Source organism: Salvia splendens, chromosome 6 (assembly GCF_004379255.2).
Source record: "Salvia splendens isolate huo1 chromosome 6, SspV2, whole genome shotgun sequence".
NCBI classification, from domain to species: domain Eukaryota; kingdom Viridiplantae; phylum Streptophyta; class Magnoliopsida; order Lamiales; family Lamiaceae; genus Salvia; species Salvia splendens.
Window position 1 is genome coordinate 11,630,331 of NC_056037.1, and position 19,772 is coordinate 11,650,102.

Sequence of the window (19,772 nt, forward strand, 5' to 3'; positions counted from 1 at the left end):
TCTACCTGTAGGATTAAAATAAATATACATTATAAACCGAATGCATATAGATTTATAAATAGGGTTGAGTAATTTATTAAAATATTCTGTAATTTATGATCTTATAAAAATATATGTAATAAATTGAGTTAGATATTAACGGGGATCATAAATTTAGACGTGGAAGTGCCTATCCATTTGACTAATTGAGTATTAGAGCATCTCCAATAGCACTGGACGTCAAATAGCCATCAAATAGCCTTCACACTGCCACATCATCAGCACTACAATTCTCCTGCCACATCAGCTTGCCACATCAACTGGACATCAAATAGCCCTCACATAGCCTTCACACTACCTATCCACATCACTAATAACAATTATATAATTTAATTTACACTCGTATCAACATACGGAATTTAATTTACGAGACAAATACGGAAAATTCGAATAATACTATTAAAATTTAGAAAGTACATTAATTTTAAAAAAAAGTACAATAATTTAAAAAAAGTACAAAAATTAAAAAGTACAATTAAAAAAGTACAATATTTCTATATGGAAACATAAAACATTCAAGGATGTCTCTATAAAAGATAGACAACCTAGAATGATTTTTGTCCCACATCGAATGTGAAATATAAAACATTCAAGGATGTCTCTATAAAAGAGAGACAACCTAGAATGATTTTTGTCCCACATCGAATGTGAAACATAAAACATTCAAGGATGTCTCTATAAAAGAGAGACAACCTAGAATGATTTTTGTCCCACATCGAATGTGAAACATAAAACATTCAAGGATGTCTCTATAAAAGAGAGACAACCTAGAATGATTTTTGTCCCACATCGAATGTGAAACATAAAACATTCAAGGATGTCTCTATAAAAGAGAGACTACCTAGAGTGGTTTTTGTCCCACATCGAATGTGGAACATAAAACATTCAAGGATGTCTCTATAAAAGAGAGACAACCTAGAATGATTTTTGTCCCACATCGAATGTGAAACATAAAACATTCAAGGATGTCTCTATAAAAGAGAGACTACCTAGAGTGGTTTTTGTCCCACATCGAATGTGGAACATAAAACATTCAAGGATGTCTCTATAAAAGAGAGACTACCTAGAGTGGTTTCATAATTCGCAAGCCCATTAAATATATATGGGCTATTACGAATTTCTTGTATAAATTTATTTGTAAAAATTGTTTTTAAATATTAAAAACAATTTTTATAAATAAATAGTAATTTTAAATTTTTTTTTTAAATTCGAATTTTTAAAATTCGAATTAAAAAAAAATTAAATCCGACGCCGGTTTGGCGCCGATCCGGGACGCACAATGGCGCCCGTGAGGATCGGCGTCGGAACCGGCGTCAGCGCGGGAATCGGCATGGCGACGCCGATTTTGACGCCGATTTTGCCGACGCCGGTTCCAATGGTTCGGCGTCAAACCGGCGTCGGCGAAAAATCGGCGTCGCGGTGGTGACGCCGGTTATTGGAGATGCTCTTAATACTTAAAGAAAGATGAACTACAATTGTTTGTAAATGTAATTAAAAGGACATAGAAAAATATATGCCTTCATAATGATCTCAAACATCTATATATACAATCATTATCAAATTAAATTCACCTTGTTTAACAACCCTATAAATCTTCCTATAGCTTTGGTCATATGATCGATGTGAGAACATTTATAATAAATTGTGTTAGATACCAATGAGGATCATAAATTTAGTGGTAGTAGCGCCTATCCATTTGAATAATTGGATGTTAATAGTTAGAAAAGAAGATTACGTATAGTTGCTTGTAATGTAATTAAAAGCTCATAGAAAAATTCATGCCTTCATAATGATATAAAGCTTGAAATATACAATCATTATCACTTGTATTTATGTTGTTAACAACCTAACTATATAGGAGTAGTACTTTCTTCATCCTAACTAAGTGCACGAGACATTTCTTTTTGATATAGAGATTAAGAAATGTAATTGTTTAGTGTTTTAAATGGAATTGGTAATATAGTGGATAACAATATAATATGATTTAATATTTTTGAATTTTAGTTAATTGACATTTTTAGTTAAATTGTGATTTGATGATACTATAAAAAGTGAAAGAGAACGAAAATTGAATAATTGAGGGAGGGAAAATAATAATTTGACAGCTGATGAAACAGACTAGAGAAAATAAAATTCTCACCTATTCTGTAAGACATCTTTAATTACAATAATGCATCTCTAACTTTGATCCAACACCTTTTGGCTCCAAAACAGATCACACATTTATTCACTACTCAAAATAATGTCAAACATTTCTCTGCCCACTTCATTAGATGCACACAATAATCATAAAAACTAATCTTCGACATTACTCACCACCAACACACACCTACATTGTGTGTGGATCATCTATCTGCACAGAAACACGCCTTGTGGAGGAGGATGTGTTACACGGAGTCTGCGCGGTTTATCCGCTTCATTCTGTACTTCCACGCCACCTGGATTTGTCTGGCTGCACGCGCGCGCCAGTAGAGGGACTCGTACCTGCAGGACAAGTTGTATTGAGTTAAAACAATAAGATAGAGGCGCATCTGGTTGGGATGTACCGATTCAACACACACATCTACGACAGTAGATGAGCCGAACTATTCATGAGCTACATATAGATCTTGATTCGGAGAAAACGTGGGCATAACGAATAGACATATAGGGAACACCTTGCAAACTATCCAAGGTATAGAGATAATTTTGCATGATTACTTTGAGATATTTATTGAATGGATTTGAAAAGTGTAGATTACCTGATGGCACCCTGAACGCGTGGACTTTTCAAGAATCTTGCAAACAAACTCGTCACTTCTTCAAGATCAGCACAGCGCAGGACGAAGGCTTCGACATTTGTCAGGCAGGTTACCTTCCTGTTGCTCAACAACCTAGGTCCCGGGATCCTACGCTTCACATCTGAAACATTAGAAAGGAAGGCACTCTATCACTAGTTCAAGACAAGTTTAATGGAATTATAGGATGACTATCCTCATCAAGCAACCATTCTTACAACCTCAGAAATGCAAAATACAACTTAGTAAGTCATTCTTCGGAGGAATTGTGAGAAACAGCTAGAAGGGAACAGTAGTTCCAGGTTTATTATACCTTTATTTACGGAAGAATGCTCGAGGCACCAGGTAAGAAGTTCTTCCCCACAGACACCCCCCTCTGTTAAAACAGTCTCAATCCCGTCTTCTCCCTTGTTAACCATCTGTCCCCGGATTATGAAAACCATTTTGTCCACGAGGGCACCACGAACCATGATGTTACTGCCTTTGATATATGTTTTAGTCTTCAGCTTCTCACGTATGGCGTCTATGATTGGTTCATGCAGTATTTGGAAAATCCGGACCTGTAACAACAGCGGATGTACAAAAGTCAAAGATCTTAAACATGTGATACTAAACAATTGGTGCTCCTCACTATGTTACAAACTTACTTTCTTCACAAACTTGAAGAGATGGCACCTTATTTCTCGTTGAAGATCTTCTGGTAAGTTTTCCATTAGACTATCTTCGTTTACACCTCTCGTTGCAGCCCAAGTATAACGCTCTGAATCTCGAACTAGCCTGCATATGCATCCAATACAAATAAACAGACTGATATTGCATGATGCTACTATTTTAGCTCTTTGTATATAAAAATAGGTAGATAAAAAAACATTTTTAGACAAATGAAATAATAACCATAACCATCCTTCAGAAAAATACCTTCGTAGATCTTCAGGCAAGCGACGATGACTCATCCACTGCTCAACATCACGGCGCCTGAGAGACATTTCTAATCTCCTGAAGGAAAAAAGAAATAAAATATTTCACTACACTGAAAGTTGGATTGATTGAAGATATAAATCCAAGTTCCGTATCTCTCGTGTGAACTCGACATCCATTTTCTACCTGCGCCCAAGAGCCTGGAGAAAATTCTGCATATTCCCAATAAGCAAAGCAAAAAGCAGGAGACCAATCCCTATGATAGCCATGGTGAAAAGAACTTCCCACTCGAAGTAGCTCGGAACTTGATTTCCCGCAAGGGTACTAATTTGCTTCACAAAGATTGACAAGATGGATTTGTGTTAGACTCAAATCGTCTCTACAAGAATAATGAAACTATGGCATATCTAGCAAATCATGTAAAGGAAATTTTTCTCGAGTTTTTATGGTTAAGGACTTGTGTTCGTTTCTCAAAATGTGAGGAAACATGAAATCAATATAGATATAACATGATGGTGTCGCATAAAGATACCTGAAACCCCCAAAACAACGAGTACACGTATCTTTTAACTAAACTTCTATGAGTGGTTAGATTGACAGCAGTCTCATAAATCCCGAAGTCAAAACCTTCTTTCCCGAAACAAGCACTTGCATTCTCATTGTTCTTCCACATATCCCAATCTCCTCTACTATCCGTGAATCTCTCGTTAGCATTTCCGTGTCCGCAGTCGATGAATTCCGTACAGTCCGTAATATTGCTGTTACTACAAGCGTCTCGAAAACATTGATTGACCCTCTACACCGAAGTACATCCTTAAAAGTTAAAAAGGAACATAATGCTTGAAATTTGAAAAAAGAAGACAAAGAATGATGCTAGTAGCAGAGCAGTCGAACCTGCAGGCCAAAGAGATACCAACACGAGCCGACTACATGGCTTGCCAAAACAAAGGTAAGAAGATTGATGACAAAATTTGCCCATGCCGATTCAAAGATGAAGCCAGTTGGAGATAGACCAGTAACTAAAGGTAAGAATCTCCACAGCCTTGGAATATACTGTATGAGTATTGCTGCTCGAAGAAGATTTTTTGCATAATTTGCTCCAATTGAACCGGGTAAGACCACTAATATAATTATCTAAGAAAAACCAACAAATAAATAAACTCAGTTTAAATGGTTAAAATGCTGGTCGGTGATATTGCTATTAAACAAGAAGATAGAGATATATTCACATGCAGTGATCAGATTAGAATATATTAATGCAGCAGATTAGCAGAAACAGGACAGACTACTTGCCTGTGGAAGGGGCAGTACAATGAAGAAATCAACAGCAAAGCATCCACGGAAATAATTTCGAGCAATCAATTTAGGGTCATCGACTAAATCTCCAGATCCAGCAACTCTGGACTCAGGAGCAACATAAGCTAGCCTGAACTGCAAAAAATGACATAATATCTTTACTTGTAATTGTAAGAGATGTTTCGAGAAAAGGAGTCAAAGGACGCATCACTACTATGTCTTTTGCCCGAAAAGCTCTTTTGGTCTGCAAGTATTTGGATTGCAAAGTTCTTTAAGGAGAAAGCGAGAGAAAATTTTGCATAAGTAGGACCGAAATGCCCATTTTCACCGATCACTAGTGTAATTGTTTGAAAGTTCAGTTTTTTAAAAACTGAATCAATCTGAACCCACGTATCCCGTTTCCAGATAAGGATAGGAAAATTTAAGGATAATATAGTAGTATTAACTTTCTTCACATGTATTATATGAGTAGTGCATGAGAATTAAGAGAATAAGATAATGTTTTCTTCTGTTGTCACAGTACAAAAATGATTGAGTACCCAACTGCACAGGCTAAAAACAGCATTGAACAAGGAACAACAAAAGGATTCAATGGAGTGGTAAGGGTGTGCGAGTGCATGTACCTGAAGGAGTATATGGAGCAAGTAAATGAAGTCAGTCATGCTTCTCAAGACGATCATTGCTGTTGTCATCGGCCAATTTAGTACTATGCACTTATTATCCTGGTAAAAGATAGTGACGTTCAGATTTATACGAGATGTGGGAGCTTATTTGTTGCCTTCTGTATTTATATACAGAAGGTTACACACATAACTTTGGAAATGAAGACTAAAACAATCAATTTACAAGATACTATTCTCACATTTCATAGCATCCAGTGAAGCTAATCATGAAAAGACATGAATAGAGCAAGATCAACTTGCTTTAAAAAGCTTACCTGCTGCACAAATAACAGGAAAAAGAATAATGGGTCCAAAAACACTGCAAACGAGCAAGCAAGGACAAAGAACTGGTTCCACCGTTGAACATGTCCATTGTGGGGGTTCATAACTGTTCCAATATAAGGGAACAGAAAGGACCACATTCTCTTAGCCCAACCTTTCCCATCTCCATGTATCATATTGTGAAACTGTAACAAATGTATCAGAATAACACCAAAATTAATACGTAAAACTTGTTAAGCATTACGAACTGCTAGACAGTGTGCAAAACTTAGAAGTTTGGTTATCAAGAGAAATGTGAAGAAAACAAATCATGCAGTCAAGCAGTTGTAATTTCAACAAAAAGAGATAGCTTAGATGCAAACACAGTTCCACTTCAAGAAATAAGGAAAAGGGTTTTTACATTGCAATATTCCTGGGTCCCGTGACATAATTTTTAATACCTTTGCATCAAATATCTCTGTTTTTCTTGAAGGCTTTGTGCGCCCCTTAACATTGTAATACATTGGACAAGTTGTGCAGTATGGATCATTGCACATCCCCAGTTGCCCTGACTTCAAAAGATGCTCATTCCTACCCCCATAATTCTCCGCTGACCAACCATTATTGGCAGCCCCATCTAGTTTGGGCTCAGTCGCCTTTAGGCGTAGTGTACCTTTGGGAGGTTGAAAGACAAACTCCTGGTTGCGGTTCGCATATAAAGGACCGCTCATCTGTGTATTAGGAGCCCGTCTTGGATTTCTCAAAGGACCGGTGAAACCCACAAGACTTGGCTCATATTCAGAGGAATCCATAGAGTTTGAAGGCACAGACATCGAAGCACTTCTTCTGGTTGACAATCCTCTACTACCAGAGTCATCCCCAGCGTCTGACTGTAAGTATGCAGTTGGTAGCATAGGTATCTCATCTCTTTCATAAGAACTCATTTCTCAAATATACCTATTTGTCAACAAAACAATTAATTTTTCGATGGTTGAAAGCTAGACACAACTATGCTTCCATCCAACATCACATTAAAAACATAAAATCATGAAAGCTGAGGATTTGAAGTCTCAATTCCACATTTAGATTCCCGGAGCGACAAAATCCATCAATTTTTATCATACCATTCCTCTCTTCATCCACTTATTCATGTTCCATAATTAATTGCAGGGAACTTCCATGTTAAATCACTGTAGCATTGTTGAAGGCAAGAGAAAATCAAGTTGACATGAAATTTTGCAATTGACATTCTATAATTCCTGCTTTCTCTTATACCTCAACATGATCCAATAGTATTTCACTATTTACATTACAAAATTGAAACAAGCAACCACTAAAAAATGAGGAAAAAGAAACAAAAAGCATGAAACGAGCAACTATAACTCACAGTAGTAGCAGAGAGTTGCAATTAAACAACCATCACTATGCCTGATCACAGAACAGAGGTTAAGTTGACCAAATTGACCAAGAAAAAATCATGCAACCAAGCCCACTGCACAGTGATCACAATAACGAACCCAGAAAAGGAAAATGGAAAATTCAACGTACCTGCTGTAGTAATATGAGCAAAGAATCAAAACTCAAAATTCAGCTCACCATAGAGCATATAAATACTCCCAGAAGAGCAACGGCAGCTAAAGAAAATCTAAGTGGAAATAATTAAGAAATCGAAAACAATAATTGAAGTGGGAAAAGGCAAGAGCAGAGAGAGAGTGGAAGGCGTTGATTTGGTATGACAGTCAAGAAATCTATGCGTGGTTAAAAATAATTTGGTAAAGAAGGAGTTGAGGCGCTGACCCGTAAAGGGATTGAGACGATGGTAAGACGAAAGAGAGTTTGCACTTTGCAGCAAGTTGGCAAGGTCGTAGTCGTATGGACAGACAATAAAACACACAGAGCCGTGCGGGTGTGTGTGTGTGTTGACCCCATTGTGTTTGTCGCGTTATGAAGGTTGGTGGCAGCCTCCTTTGAGATTTTCGAACTTGAGTGACGACTGGCGTAGAATTTAATCCCACTTGCGATTAGCAAGGTCCTTCAACCTCAAATTTACTGTACCAGTAGCATAATTTAATAGGCTTATTCATGGCTGGATATTTATAATTTGAAAATAGCCCGTAAAATTGACCTAAAACGTCCTATTCAACTTTCATAATTTTTTCAAAAATTGAAAATTAATTAAATAAATCATTATTTATAGGCAAATCATGTGTTCCCTCCGTTCCACGTTAACAGAGTCATTTTTCTATTTAAAGAAGTTTCAAGTTAATTGAGTCATTTTTATTTTTGACAAAAAGTAATTCTCACTTTTATTTTATTCTCTCTTCATCTCTCTTACTTTATTCTCTTTTACTTTTTCCTCCATCCATTAAGGGGTGTTCGGTTTGCAAGATGATATCTTATGATTAAATTAATAGTGTGTTTGGTTCATAAGATTTAGTCCTCCAACTCAATCTTAGATGGATAATCATGGGATAATTAGTCATAGCTAACCCCGTGTGACTAAAATAATCTCACAACTTAATCATAGATTGTATCTTGTATTATTTTATCTTGAAAACCGAACGCCACCTTAATACAATATTCTTAAACTCCGTGCCAAAGGTCCATCAGCCCCAAGGTAGGGAGATGGCACAAAGGTCACTCTCTGAAATATCGGCGTAGAATCGACTTTGACCAACGTCTTCAAGTTCTGATTTTCTCAAGCATCACATCTTCCTTTTTGGACATGCCTTGACGAGTATGGATGTATCATCTTGCTTCTGTTGTATCATAGCCCGCATGATAGGTCTTCTTAATCCTTCCAATGGATTTGCGCCTTGCAAACCATTCATGTGATCATTTTTCTTTTTTTAATAAGTATGGGCTTTTTGACGTGTATATCTTCATGTAATCATGTTCATTTCAATCGTGCATTGTTGATTTTAGACAACATTGATCGTTACTTCCTCCATCTGCCATTAGGAATTCGACACCGATGGTATGAAATATAAAGGAAATTGGATGGAAAAAGATAGTAAAATTTAAGGGCTCATTTTTACATACTTCATTAGTTTATAATATAATGTGAGTGTAATGAGTTACCTACCATTTATAGCAAAAATAAAGTGGGATTCCTAAGAGTGTCCACTATAACGCGGACACGCCCAATAGCCCCGCCCCAGTTTTTATCCATAACCCCAGTTTTGTTGTCCATAGCTCCAAAATTTTGTGTCCGCCACTATAGTGGACACCTCCAATATCCCCCAAATTTTATAATCAACTTTCATTTTATAATGTTTCAAGTAATTATGAACAAATTTATCGGGTTATACGTAATTAGAAGAACACGACTACACGAAGTAGAATTAAAATTAAAATTAAAATTACAATTATCCGGGAACCCGTGCATCGAACCGTGCATATCCAGTAGGCGCTGACACTCATCCGGGTTGGGCTTCCGTAGAAACTCCCCACCGAAAATTTCTCGGATCCCCTTACAGAACTGCCTAAGCACCGTGAGGCCAGTCGTCTCACCCATCTGTAGGTATTCATCGAACATGTCCGCTGGTCCGGCGTAGGCAAGCTGCCGGATTGCAGCGGTGCACTTCTGTTGCGTAGACAGCCCGATCCGGCCAGCCGCATCACGCCGGAGGGTGAAGCACCGGTAACGCTCCGCCAAATTCGTCGCTATATAGTAGAACAGCCGTCGCGACATCCTGAATCTCCGGCGGAATATCTCGGGTGGATAACGGGGGTTATCCACAAAGTAATCATCCATTAGACGTTGGTGCGCACCGACGTGGTCTCGTGGGATTGTCCGCCGATGAGTAATGGCACGAGGGATCGCATCCTCCGCATTCTCCGCCTCCTCCGCCAAACGGGTCGCTTCCTCCTGGGCGGCCTGGTGTTGCACCTGTTGAATCAAAGCATTCCACCTTTCTCTCCACAAATTGTTCATTTCCGACCCTAAATTGTAGTGAGAGAAATTTTTATAGATGTAGAGTTGGAATGGTGTGAAAATAATGAATGGAGTGGGGTGTATTTATGTGTGAATTAAAATGTAAAAAAAAAAATTTAATCGGCTATAGCCGCGGCGGTCGGTGCCGCTACTATAGGCGCCGCGCCTATAGCCGTGTCCGCCCCCATTTCGCCGCGTCCTCGCCCCGGAGTCGGCTGAAGCCCATCTGCCCCCTACCGCCCCCATTTCGGTGTCCGCCCCGCGGGCGGACAACTTCTCCACTATAGCCCGCCCGCCCTCCGCCCCAACCCACGGCTATGGCCGCGGGCTCCCCATAGTGGATACCCTAAGGATGGGGACTAAATTGATAAACCAAGACTCCTAATGGCGGACGGATAGAGTATTTCTAGACTATGTAGCTTAGACGATAACTAAGATTTCATTCAAGTGTTTGTGATCAAGCGTTATTATGAATTTGGTCATCATGGTTTCTCAGACCTTGCTATACTTAGCAAATTGTAATCGCGACATAAAAAAATTATTATATTTTGAGCATTAATTAAAATGACGTTGATTTATCCAAAATTGACTGATTTTAGCGACACGGTATATTTGATTTTGCCACATCAATTTCAACTTTCACCATAAAAAGTAATTGCAAAATTTCGAAGACTTCTAATGTAATGTTTCAGTTTCAATAATTCACAAAAAAGTCTAACACAAAATTAATAATCTCATTCATTGGGGAATCTATTTTAATAAGTATATAAATAAAAATTTAAGAAGCATTATAGTGGACTCGAGACATTTATTTTAATGCATTAACAACTTTAACACCGTCAACTTTACCCATACAGGTGGCAAAAGGGTAATTTCAATCTCGACCAGTCGACCTGATACCCGTGCTAGTATACATGTTAATCTCGATAATGCCTGATATTATTAGTGTAGGGATCATACTTATTCCGAATTTACTATTTACCAAGACCTCTTTTTTCTTGTACAAGATAGCTCAGTCAAACTATCAACCTCGCGACTGATTTTACAAATGAACTAGCTATTACAACAGTTTATATCTATCAAACTCGGACCACGCACTCCTTGACCGGATGCGTCTCTGGACCTCCGAGTAACTTGCACACTCAAATCAATAGTCAGTAACACAAGAGAGATCCACACGGATCTAGTGCAGTAACATCAAAGAATTAGAGAAGAAGAAGCTGGAAAACACAATAGATCACAAATATGGCTCAGCCACCCGCCAATAGGACAGATCTATTCATCCAGAACCAAGATCCAAGGGAGCACAGGAGGTTTCACCAGTGAATCACCTCACCACCCAGAAACCAACCCCAAACCACTCCTCTACACCGGATCTACACTTCTCACCGAACAATTCTCACAGAAAACCCTCAAAACAGAAACCCTAGTTTCTCCAGAACTCAGGCAAACGAATCAGTTGCCTTCACCACCACTCACACAAGATCTAACACTCTAAAACCATGAAAGATCACAGTGGAAACAACCGGCGATCATCACAAAGATGAAGAGAGAAGAGGGAATCAGAAACGCTACACACAAAGAGCAAGAGAGAGAGTGAGAAGTGAATAATGAGGCGGTGAGAGAGGAGGAAGGGTTATATACCATCCGGGATTTGGGCTAGGGCAAGTCACAAGCCCAATGTCACCTGGGCTAATAATTTCCCAAGCCCAATAATAGTCCACCAATTAATAGCCCAATACAACCAACAATTAGTATTAGCCATATACCCATTTTTAAATGTTTTATTATAAATTATTGTTGTGAGACTCATCGGGAATAAGTATACATGGCGAATAAAAAATAAGCCACCAAAATTAATACTCCCTCCGTCCGCAAAATGTTATCCATGTTTGACTTGGCATGAGTTTTAAGAAAAGTGAGTGGAAAAAGTTAATGAAATGTATGTCCACATTTATATATTGGTTTTAAAATAGAATGTGAGTGTAATAAGTTAGTGGAAAGTGGGGACCATTACTAAAAATGGGAAAAAAAGAAGCAAATTGGACAACATTTCGTGAACCGACCGAAATGGCAAAACTGGACAACAATTCACGGACGGAGAGAGTACTTCTTACGTCGGTCGCTGTAAAGTATGAACATTTGGTTCGGCACGGATTTTAATGCATAATTGAAAAAGAAAGAGAGATAAAAATAGTTTTTGTTTAAAGTATTGTTAATGGAGAATAGGTATCACCTCATTAGAGAGAAAGAAGTTTATGAAATTAGAAGGTTCATACGTAGAGAGCACTACAAATTGGGAAATATTGTTAGCTACTATTATTGCTGGAAGAGAGAAACTTTTAATACTCCCTCTGTCCCGGCTAAGATGACACATTCCTTGGCCGACACGAGATTTTAGGAGTTATTGGTTAATATATTTAATTGGAGACAGAAAAAGTCGGGTGTAAGTATTAAAATAGAGAGAGAAAGAGATATGAATATTTTAATAGGAGTGGGAAAAAATGGTTGAGTGTTTTAATTGGAAAGAGAAAGTTTCCAAAAAAGAAAATATATCATCTTAGTTGGGACAAATTAAAAAGAAAAATGTGTCATCTTAAGTAGGACATAGAGAGTAGTATTTTTTTTATATATGGCGGTATATTGTTTTTTTTTTCACAATATCAAATCTTGATAATACTAGTAAAGAGTCGAAAAAGAATGTAATAAGCAAAACTTCAACAATCTTAGTGACAAGTATTCAAACTTGGCCAAGCTCAGCATACTCAAACTTGAAAATCTCACATTATCACACACCAATTTCGAATCGGGTACGAGAAGCTGCAATATAGGATACGGGATACCCGACACGGGTGTCGAATAATCCCGATATATTGCGGGACTAATATTGAAATAACAAATTTGACTGAAATCAGGTACCTGTACCCGACAAGTCGGTACCCGCAGGTTAAATCTCACATTATCACGCACCAATTTCGAATCGGGTACGAGAGGCTGCAATATAGGATACGGGATACCCGACACGGGTGTCGAATAATCCCGATATATTGCGGGACTAATATTGAAATAACAAATTTGACTGAAATCAGGTACCTGTACCCGACAAATCGGTACCCGCGGTAACCCGTTTCGCCATCTTTCATACAAACTTGGGATAGTTTTATTTCAATTATTGAACATTGTAGAACGAAACCTAAGCAGGTGAATCAAATCCTAGTGAAGAATTTTGAGGTACATGCCTTCATCGATTGAAGATCCTCCAGATAATCGCATTGTTTTTGCGCGTTTTTCAATTTCTGTTTTTTCTTTAATCAGAAGCCAGTACGATGGCAAATTCTAGAAGCGCATCAGCGGCGATTCGCCTGAGCAGATCGGCGGCGTCAGCCTTCCGAGCGTCCAGCGCCGGCCGCCAGATTCCCCACACTCCATCCGCCGCCGGCCAATTGGCTATCGGGCGCCCCCGTGCCCTAATGTTCCCCACTGGCAGCAACATCTCTTCTTCTACCCTGTTCTCTGCGTCATGCCTCAACCGCGTAGCATCCCGCCCCTACTCCTCCTCTTCTGCCCAGGTACGTCGTTTTGGTTTCGTTTTCTAGTGACTCGGAAATGCATTATTGATTTCGTCACAATTCAACTTTTTTCGCGATTGTAGTGCTATAAGCGTAGAGTAGAAAGAGATCTGGTTGTGTAATTGTGAGTTCGATGGAGATGGCATTCGCATGATCTCTTTTTGCGCTTCTGTTTTATGTATTTGAGGAGTTTGTTTCCGTTAATGAGCTGAAAAATTTGTGATCTTATATGGAAATGTATTTCATGTCTTACAAACAGATACTCTAGTTTTCGGATTTGATTTTGCTATGGATCAGTTGCTCGAGTATATCTATTGGTTATATTCCAATTGGCCTGGGCTATTGAAATGCAAAGTCTTGTTAATCCTTCAGAATCAGAAACACAGGCTTTAGAAGGATATGCTCCTAGAACTTCTAGGGAGTGTTTACTTTTCATGATTGAGAGTATGATGTATGATTGGGTATTATTATCCTGACTACTAACATTTTTCTAATCCTACCCTTTCAATGGAATGTTAGTCAAACGAAATTATCTTAAATGATAAGAAATTTATCAAGGGTTTTGGGATGTAGTATCAAACTTCCAGTTCATCTTAGTAAATATTCCATCCGTCCTTGAAAAGTATGAACATTTGGTTCGGCACGGGTTTTAATGTATAATTGGTAAAGTAAGAGAGAAAGGTAAATGGTAGTATAAGTAGTGTTAGTGGTGCGGGTGCTCCACATCATTAGTATTGTAGTGTAATTGTATAATTTGTTAATAAAATGACGTTTAGGGGTAATGTGTTATTTAACTGTTCCAAAATTAGAAATTTCATAATTTTCAGAGACGGACTAATAAGGAAATATTTCATACTTTTCAGGGACGGAGGGAGTAATAGGTTAGCCTATACTACTTTTATCTATCTAGGCTAGTTCTCAAATGTAAACTCGCCCCTAATGTTCTTTAGGTGCAAAAGTTCTTTATCTTTTCCTGTGCAATCTCACGACTCTGTTTAAAATGCATATCCGTGGTCAGTCTTGTCTATGCCTTTTTGACTCCCCATTTGGGCATTAGCTTCTCTCTCCATGAATGAGGTCCCTTCCGACCATGATCATCTTTGACAAAAGGCTCCACTTGTTCTCGTCATAGTTCTCATAAAATTCCTTTGAGATTATGTTGCTGAGTATATTTCTTTGTTAACACTTGTGCACCTTGTTATTTGTTTCCAAGTTATTAAGCATTAAGCAGGCCTGCTGCATTCAGTTTTCTGTAGATTTTTAAGACTATATATAGTTCATGGTAACTGTTCTAATAGAAAAGATTGGTTATTTCCAGATCCCAGGAACTAGAGCTATTCGGTCTGTACTCTGGCATATAAATGACGGAATGGAAGAGGTTCTGGCTGATTATGTTCACCATGAAATGACTCGAACATGGATCTCAATCTGTTTGAGACTGTTTGTTATAATCATGACCAAGGATGTTGTCGTGGCTGTCGCTGATCTCTGAAGGCGAATTTGTCTACGTGCAAAAGTGCCCAGTTTGAACTCCCCTCAGGCACAATATTCCTGCCTTTAGCAAGAAGGGAAATGAATAAAGTGTTCTTCAGATGACTAATCTCTGTCTGGAAATGTATGGATTCTGGTATAGATTGTTTAATAGGAAATAAAATTGATCTTGCAGAGCAAGTACGAACTTTTGGTGTGATTTCTGTTTTTGTACAGTTGCTGCATTTGCGATGCATGCATTTTTCGAAACAGAGTAGGTATGTTCTTTCGTAAAATAATTATTAGAATCCCGAAGTTGCTAGATCATGTTCTACACAGATTAGATATTATATACACCACACTGATTGCTAAACCATATTGACAGATTCCCCTTTCCTTTACATCTCCTACTCAAGTTTCCTTCAACTTTTACTATGAAAACTAAACAAAATGACCACACAATTAATTGATAGCAATAATATAAACAAAATTATACTTAAATTACATAATAACTGAGTGTAACACCTAAATGTTACTGCTACATTATAGAGCATATTTTATGGTGCTATTGCAAAATCTAATTTCCACCAATTATAAGAAGATGGTTTGTCCATTATAATTATTAGTTGATTTAATTAATAAAAAAACAAAGGATAATGGAACAAACAATCCTTTATATTTGCTCTTATTTATGTCTTAACTAAATAATATGACTAAATTTTACTATTGTCATTTTATTTCGAAAAGTTAAAAAAAAATTGTAATTCATTCTCATCATAGTAGTTTTTAATTAATTATTTTGGCCATTTAATTGGATAGTGAACAGGGACATGCAAGTTGAGCATCCTTGTTAAATTGATGCGTTCAGTTATGACCTCGCTTTGCGCTTCATTCGCCAATAATCCCGATTTAAATTTAATTTGCAATCTCCCTAAAAACAAAGAAACACTAAGATTAGAAGCATAGGGAGATTCCAAACATATCATTACACGACTTGATTTTCTTCCTTTCAAAGAAAAGCACACATTTAAGGATTCAGATTATGTTCTTTATCTGAAAAAAGGACAATAAATTTTCATTTTCAAATGAGTTCTGAGGATGGACCCTCTAAAAAGGTTTCCAGGAAACCCAGATGTAAAATCTCCTAAATTTCCCTCAAATGTATTTTTTTGTGTTATGCATGTTACAATCTTTTTCATGGTCAATTGTTAAATTTTTATTTTTTTGCAGATTCAAGATTTACTCAGCAAGAACTCCCCGCCTGCAAACCGATTCTTACTCCTGCATTGGTATGTTTTCTCAATCTTTGATCATTGATTATACTAATAGATTGTCTGTCTTTGATCATAATTGTTGATTTTAGGTCATTGGAATTCTCATGTGCCTTGGTATAATCTTCATTCCAATCGGTCTGCTCGCTCTTTCCGCATCCGAGAATGTAATCATCTTCCATCTCTGATCATAAAGATTGTATTTTTTTGCTGGTTTTCATGCTTTTTTTTTTGCAAAAATTCATTGGAAAACAGAAGCATATCTAGAATTCTGCTGTTCCCCATTTAAAAGATCCTAGCTTGTTTTTGTTTGTGTAAAAAATGATCAACTGTTACATGTGTATAAATTTAGGTGGTTGAAGTGGTGGACCGTTATGACGACGTGTGCATTCCATCAACTGACCAGAAGGTTGGCTTCATCAAAGATCCTGCAACAAACAAAACCTGCATCAGGACCTTCACTGTAATTAGTCTAATCTCCTTATCTGTTTTTTTATGAATTTATTGGTGTTGAATCTCTTGTTTCATGGCCTATTCTCACCCTACAGATTCCAAAGAAGATGAGGAAGCCAGTCTATGTGTATTACCAGCTTGACAACTTCTATCAGAATCATAGAAGGTTATTGAAATCATCGTGTTGCAATTAGATCAACGTGGACTAGTTGAAACAGAACGAAAAGGGGATTTAATTAGCTATCCTTTTGCTGGTGCAGATATGTGAAAAGCAGAAGTGACCGTCAGCTATGGAACCCCAAAGCTGAGTCTAGCACCACTCCATGCGATCCAGAAGGGCAGACAGGTGATGGTAAGCCCATTGTTCCATGTGGGCTCATTGCTTGGAGTTTGTTCAACGACACCTACATGCTGTCCAAGAACGATGCTGCTTTGCAAATTAACAAGAAAGACATTGCTTGGAGGAGCGATAGAACTCATAAATTCGGTTCCAATATCTACCCCAAGAACTTCCAGAATGGCACCTTGATTGGGGGAGGAAAACTTGATGAGAGTATACCTGTTAGTATACCTATCACTGTTTTTCTTGCAAATGTTGAGTTGTTTGTCATATGTTCTTTTGTCTGTTTTTTTACTCAAATGGGATCGTCACTATATGCCTCCATCTTGCTAGGATCATCAATTTGCATACACATATAACTTCCAAAACAGCAACTAAATCAGAAAATACACTTTCTATTTATGGTTATCTTTCTTGCACCTTTCAATCTGTTGTCATGTGTTATTTTTGTTCATTTTCTTGCAAATGATTTGCTGTCATATGTCTAAGCCTTTTGTATTCTTTCCTTATTTCTTGCCACATTGATCTTCCGTCATATGTTTGCACGTTGATCTTTGGTTACATATGTGAAAACAGCTGAGCCAGCAAGAGGATCTGATGGTGTGGATGCGGACTTCAGCGCTGCCTACATTCAGGAAGCTATACGGGAGGATCGAGACAGACCTCGAAGCCAATGAGAAGATCACAGTGACTATACAGAACAACTACAATACATACTCCTTCAATGGGAAGAAGAAGCTGGTGATCTCAACGGCAACATGGATTGGTGGGAAGAATGACTTTATTGGCAAAATGTACATGGCTGTTGGAGGGACCAGCATTGTTCTTGGTGTCATTTTCTCACTTCTTTATGTTTTCAAGCCAAGGTAACTAACTCACCACTTTAATTTCAAGTTTTTGTATTCATTATCTCAGATTCTTGTTGTTGATCATCTCTGTGCAGGCCTTTGGGAGATCCCTCCTATCTGTCATGGAACAAGAGCCCAAACCTGGATTGACTGTTTTGTTACTTACAACAATGAAGTACTATGATTCTCTCTCTTGTTTAGAGAGAGGGGTGAAGCAGTTCTTGCAACATTTTTCATCATGGGATGGGATTGCTATTCTTTTTTCTTCCTTTTTTACAAAACTTTTATCAGTACTAAAGAAAGTCATGGCTGGCGGAGAATTTCTGTTTCGAAATTATGGAGACTTTTGCTTCTTAGCTCATATTTATGCTTCATTGTATTTGCCAAGTGGGGTTTATTGCAACAAGTTGATCGAATGAAAGTGATATATTCTTGTCTTTATTACTCATTTCTTCAATTCATCTATTGTTTCTGTGTTTGTAGAGACACCTATTTTTGGAGTACAGTAAGTAAACATGTTTACACATTTCTTAATAAAATACACTTAGTACCCAACAATAAAAATAGTAGTACTACTATTTAATTAAACTTCAAACTATCAATTTGATACCGGATGTCAACCTGTAAGTTTTGTTTGTAGAGTGAACTTTATAAATAGTAACTATGCCGTTCGTTTGCACTCATGCGGTCCGGATGTCAACGTGTAAGTTTTGTTTGTAGAGTGAACTTCATAAATAGTAACTATGCCGTTCGTTTGCACTCATGCGGTCCTTCAGTAGTAGTCAATTAACTTAGGGTATGATTACATTATATGATAGAGTTTAACCTTCACTTTTTTAAACTCTTTTTTAGGATGAAACTATCCCCAAATCCTTCACGGATATTAAAGAAAGTTGTTATAATTTTGATTTTGAACTTATATTAATTAATTAAATTCAATCGAGCATGACATAATAATAATAATTAATAATTTTAAAATTATACTATTAAGTTTTTATTAATAAACTATTAATTACAAATGTAACGGAGTAATAATTATTGTATTGCAATGCATAATTTAAATACTTAGATTAATTTTTTTAATTAAATTATACTATTAATTTGTAAATAATAGTAATACTTTGTGCAAAATAATTGAAATTATATTAAATGTCTAAATAGAAAGAATCTATATACTTAGAAAAAGAATACCTTATGAAATCTACTACTCCACTTTATCACTTTTTACTGGGGCCGGTAGACGTCACCACGGTTCGGGAACCGACGGTTCACGGTTCGGAACCGCCGGTTCCGGTTCGAGAAATGATGGAACCTGAACCGGCCCGGCCAAGGTTCGGCGGTTCCGGTTCGTGAACCGCCGAACCGTCGGTGCAAATCCGGTTCCGGGCCGGTTCGGCCGGTTCGGCGGTTCGTTTAAATTTTTTTTTGTAAATTTGTAATTCAAGTAAAAAATGTAAATATATTTGCATAAATAAAATTAGAATAAAGCGATGTACAAATGCAATTTTATTGATACAAATTACAACTTCAAAATTACAAATTATAACTTTAAAATTACAAATTACAACTTAAAATTTACAAATTACAAAGTAAAAATTAGAAGTTACAGCTTCAAAATTATAAATTACAAAAGACTTAAAGTCTTGATTACAATTTACAAAATTACATATTCGAAACAAAGGGGAGAAAAAAGAAATAAAGGAAAAGGACTTGAGCTCAACTTAAATTTAAACTTAAATTTAAAATTTAAGTTGAAATTTAAGTTGAGATGCCTACGTATCACTTTGACTTTGATTTTGGGCAATTCCCTTGCCCTGATCACCACCACGACGAGATGAAGACATGATATAAATATTTATGGAAATTGAAAGTCGTGAAGATGATAACGTGAACAACGTGAGAGTAAAGTATGAGCGCAAATAACGTAAACA

General features: G+C 37.2%; 3 protein-coding genes across 3 annotated transcripts; 2 read left to right on the top strand and 1 right to left on the bottom strand.

The window, feature by feature from the left end:
* Nucleotides 1-2,158: 2,158 nt before the first annotated feature.
* On the bottom strand, nucleotides 2,159-7,947 carry LOC121808589 (probable cyclic nucleotide-gated ion channel 20, chloroplastic). Its single transcript, XM_042209153.1, has 13 exons — nucleotides 7,502-7,947; nucleotides 6,415-6,910; nucleotides 5,968-6,159; nucleotides 5,654-5,752; nucleotides 5,028-5,165; nucleotides 4,629-4,868; nucleotides 4,267-4,530; nucleotides 3,921-4,066; nucleotides 3,735-3,812; nucleotides 3,464-3,593; nucleotides 3,130-3,376; nucleotides 2,781-2,940; nucleotides 2,159-2,523 (listed from the first exon to the last, which is right to left on the bottom strand). The coding sequence occupies exons 2-13, from the start codon at nucleotides 6,895-6,897 to the stop codon at nucleotides 2,427-2,429; spliced, it is 2,274 nt and encodes a 757-aa protein (XP_042065087.1). The 5' UTR covers nucleotides 6,898-6,910; nucleotides 7,502-7,947; the 3' UTR covers nucleotides 2,159-2,426.
* A 5,050-nt stretch (nucleotides 7,948-12,997) lies between these two features.
* Nucleotides 12,998-15,251, top strand: LOC121807470 (succinate dehydrogenase subunit 4, mitochondrial-like). Its single transcript, XM_042207704.1, has 3 exons — nucleotides 12,998-13,121; nucleotides 13,206-13,459; nucleotides 14,778-15,251. Exons 2-3 carry the CDS (start codon nucleotides 13,217-13,219, stop codon nucleotides 14,949-14,951), a joined length of 417 nt encoding a protein of 138 aa, XP_042063638.1. The 5' UTR covers nucleotides 12,998-13,121; nucleotides 13,206-13,216; the 3' UTR covers nucleotides 14,952-15,251.
* A 672-nt stretch (nucleotides 15,252-15,923) lies between these two features.
* On the top strand, nucleotides 15,924-18,279 carry LOC121807469 (ALA-interacting subunit 1-like). Its single transcript, XM_042207703.1, has 8 exons — nucleotides 15,924-16,063; nucleotides 16,160-16,218; nucleotides 16,293-16,367; nucleotides 16,553-16,663; nucleotides 16,749-16,819; nucleotides 16,914-17,214; nucleotides 17,570-17,859; nucleotides 17,937-18,279. Exons 1-8 carry the CDS (start codon nucleotides 16,015-16,017, stop codon nucleotides 17,989-17,991), a joined length of 1,011 nt encoding a protein of 336 aa, XP_042063637.1. The 5' UTR covers nucleotides 15,924-16,014; the 3' UTR covers nucleotides 17,992-18,279.
* Nucleotides 18,280-19,772: the final 1,493 nt, after the last annotated feature.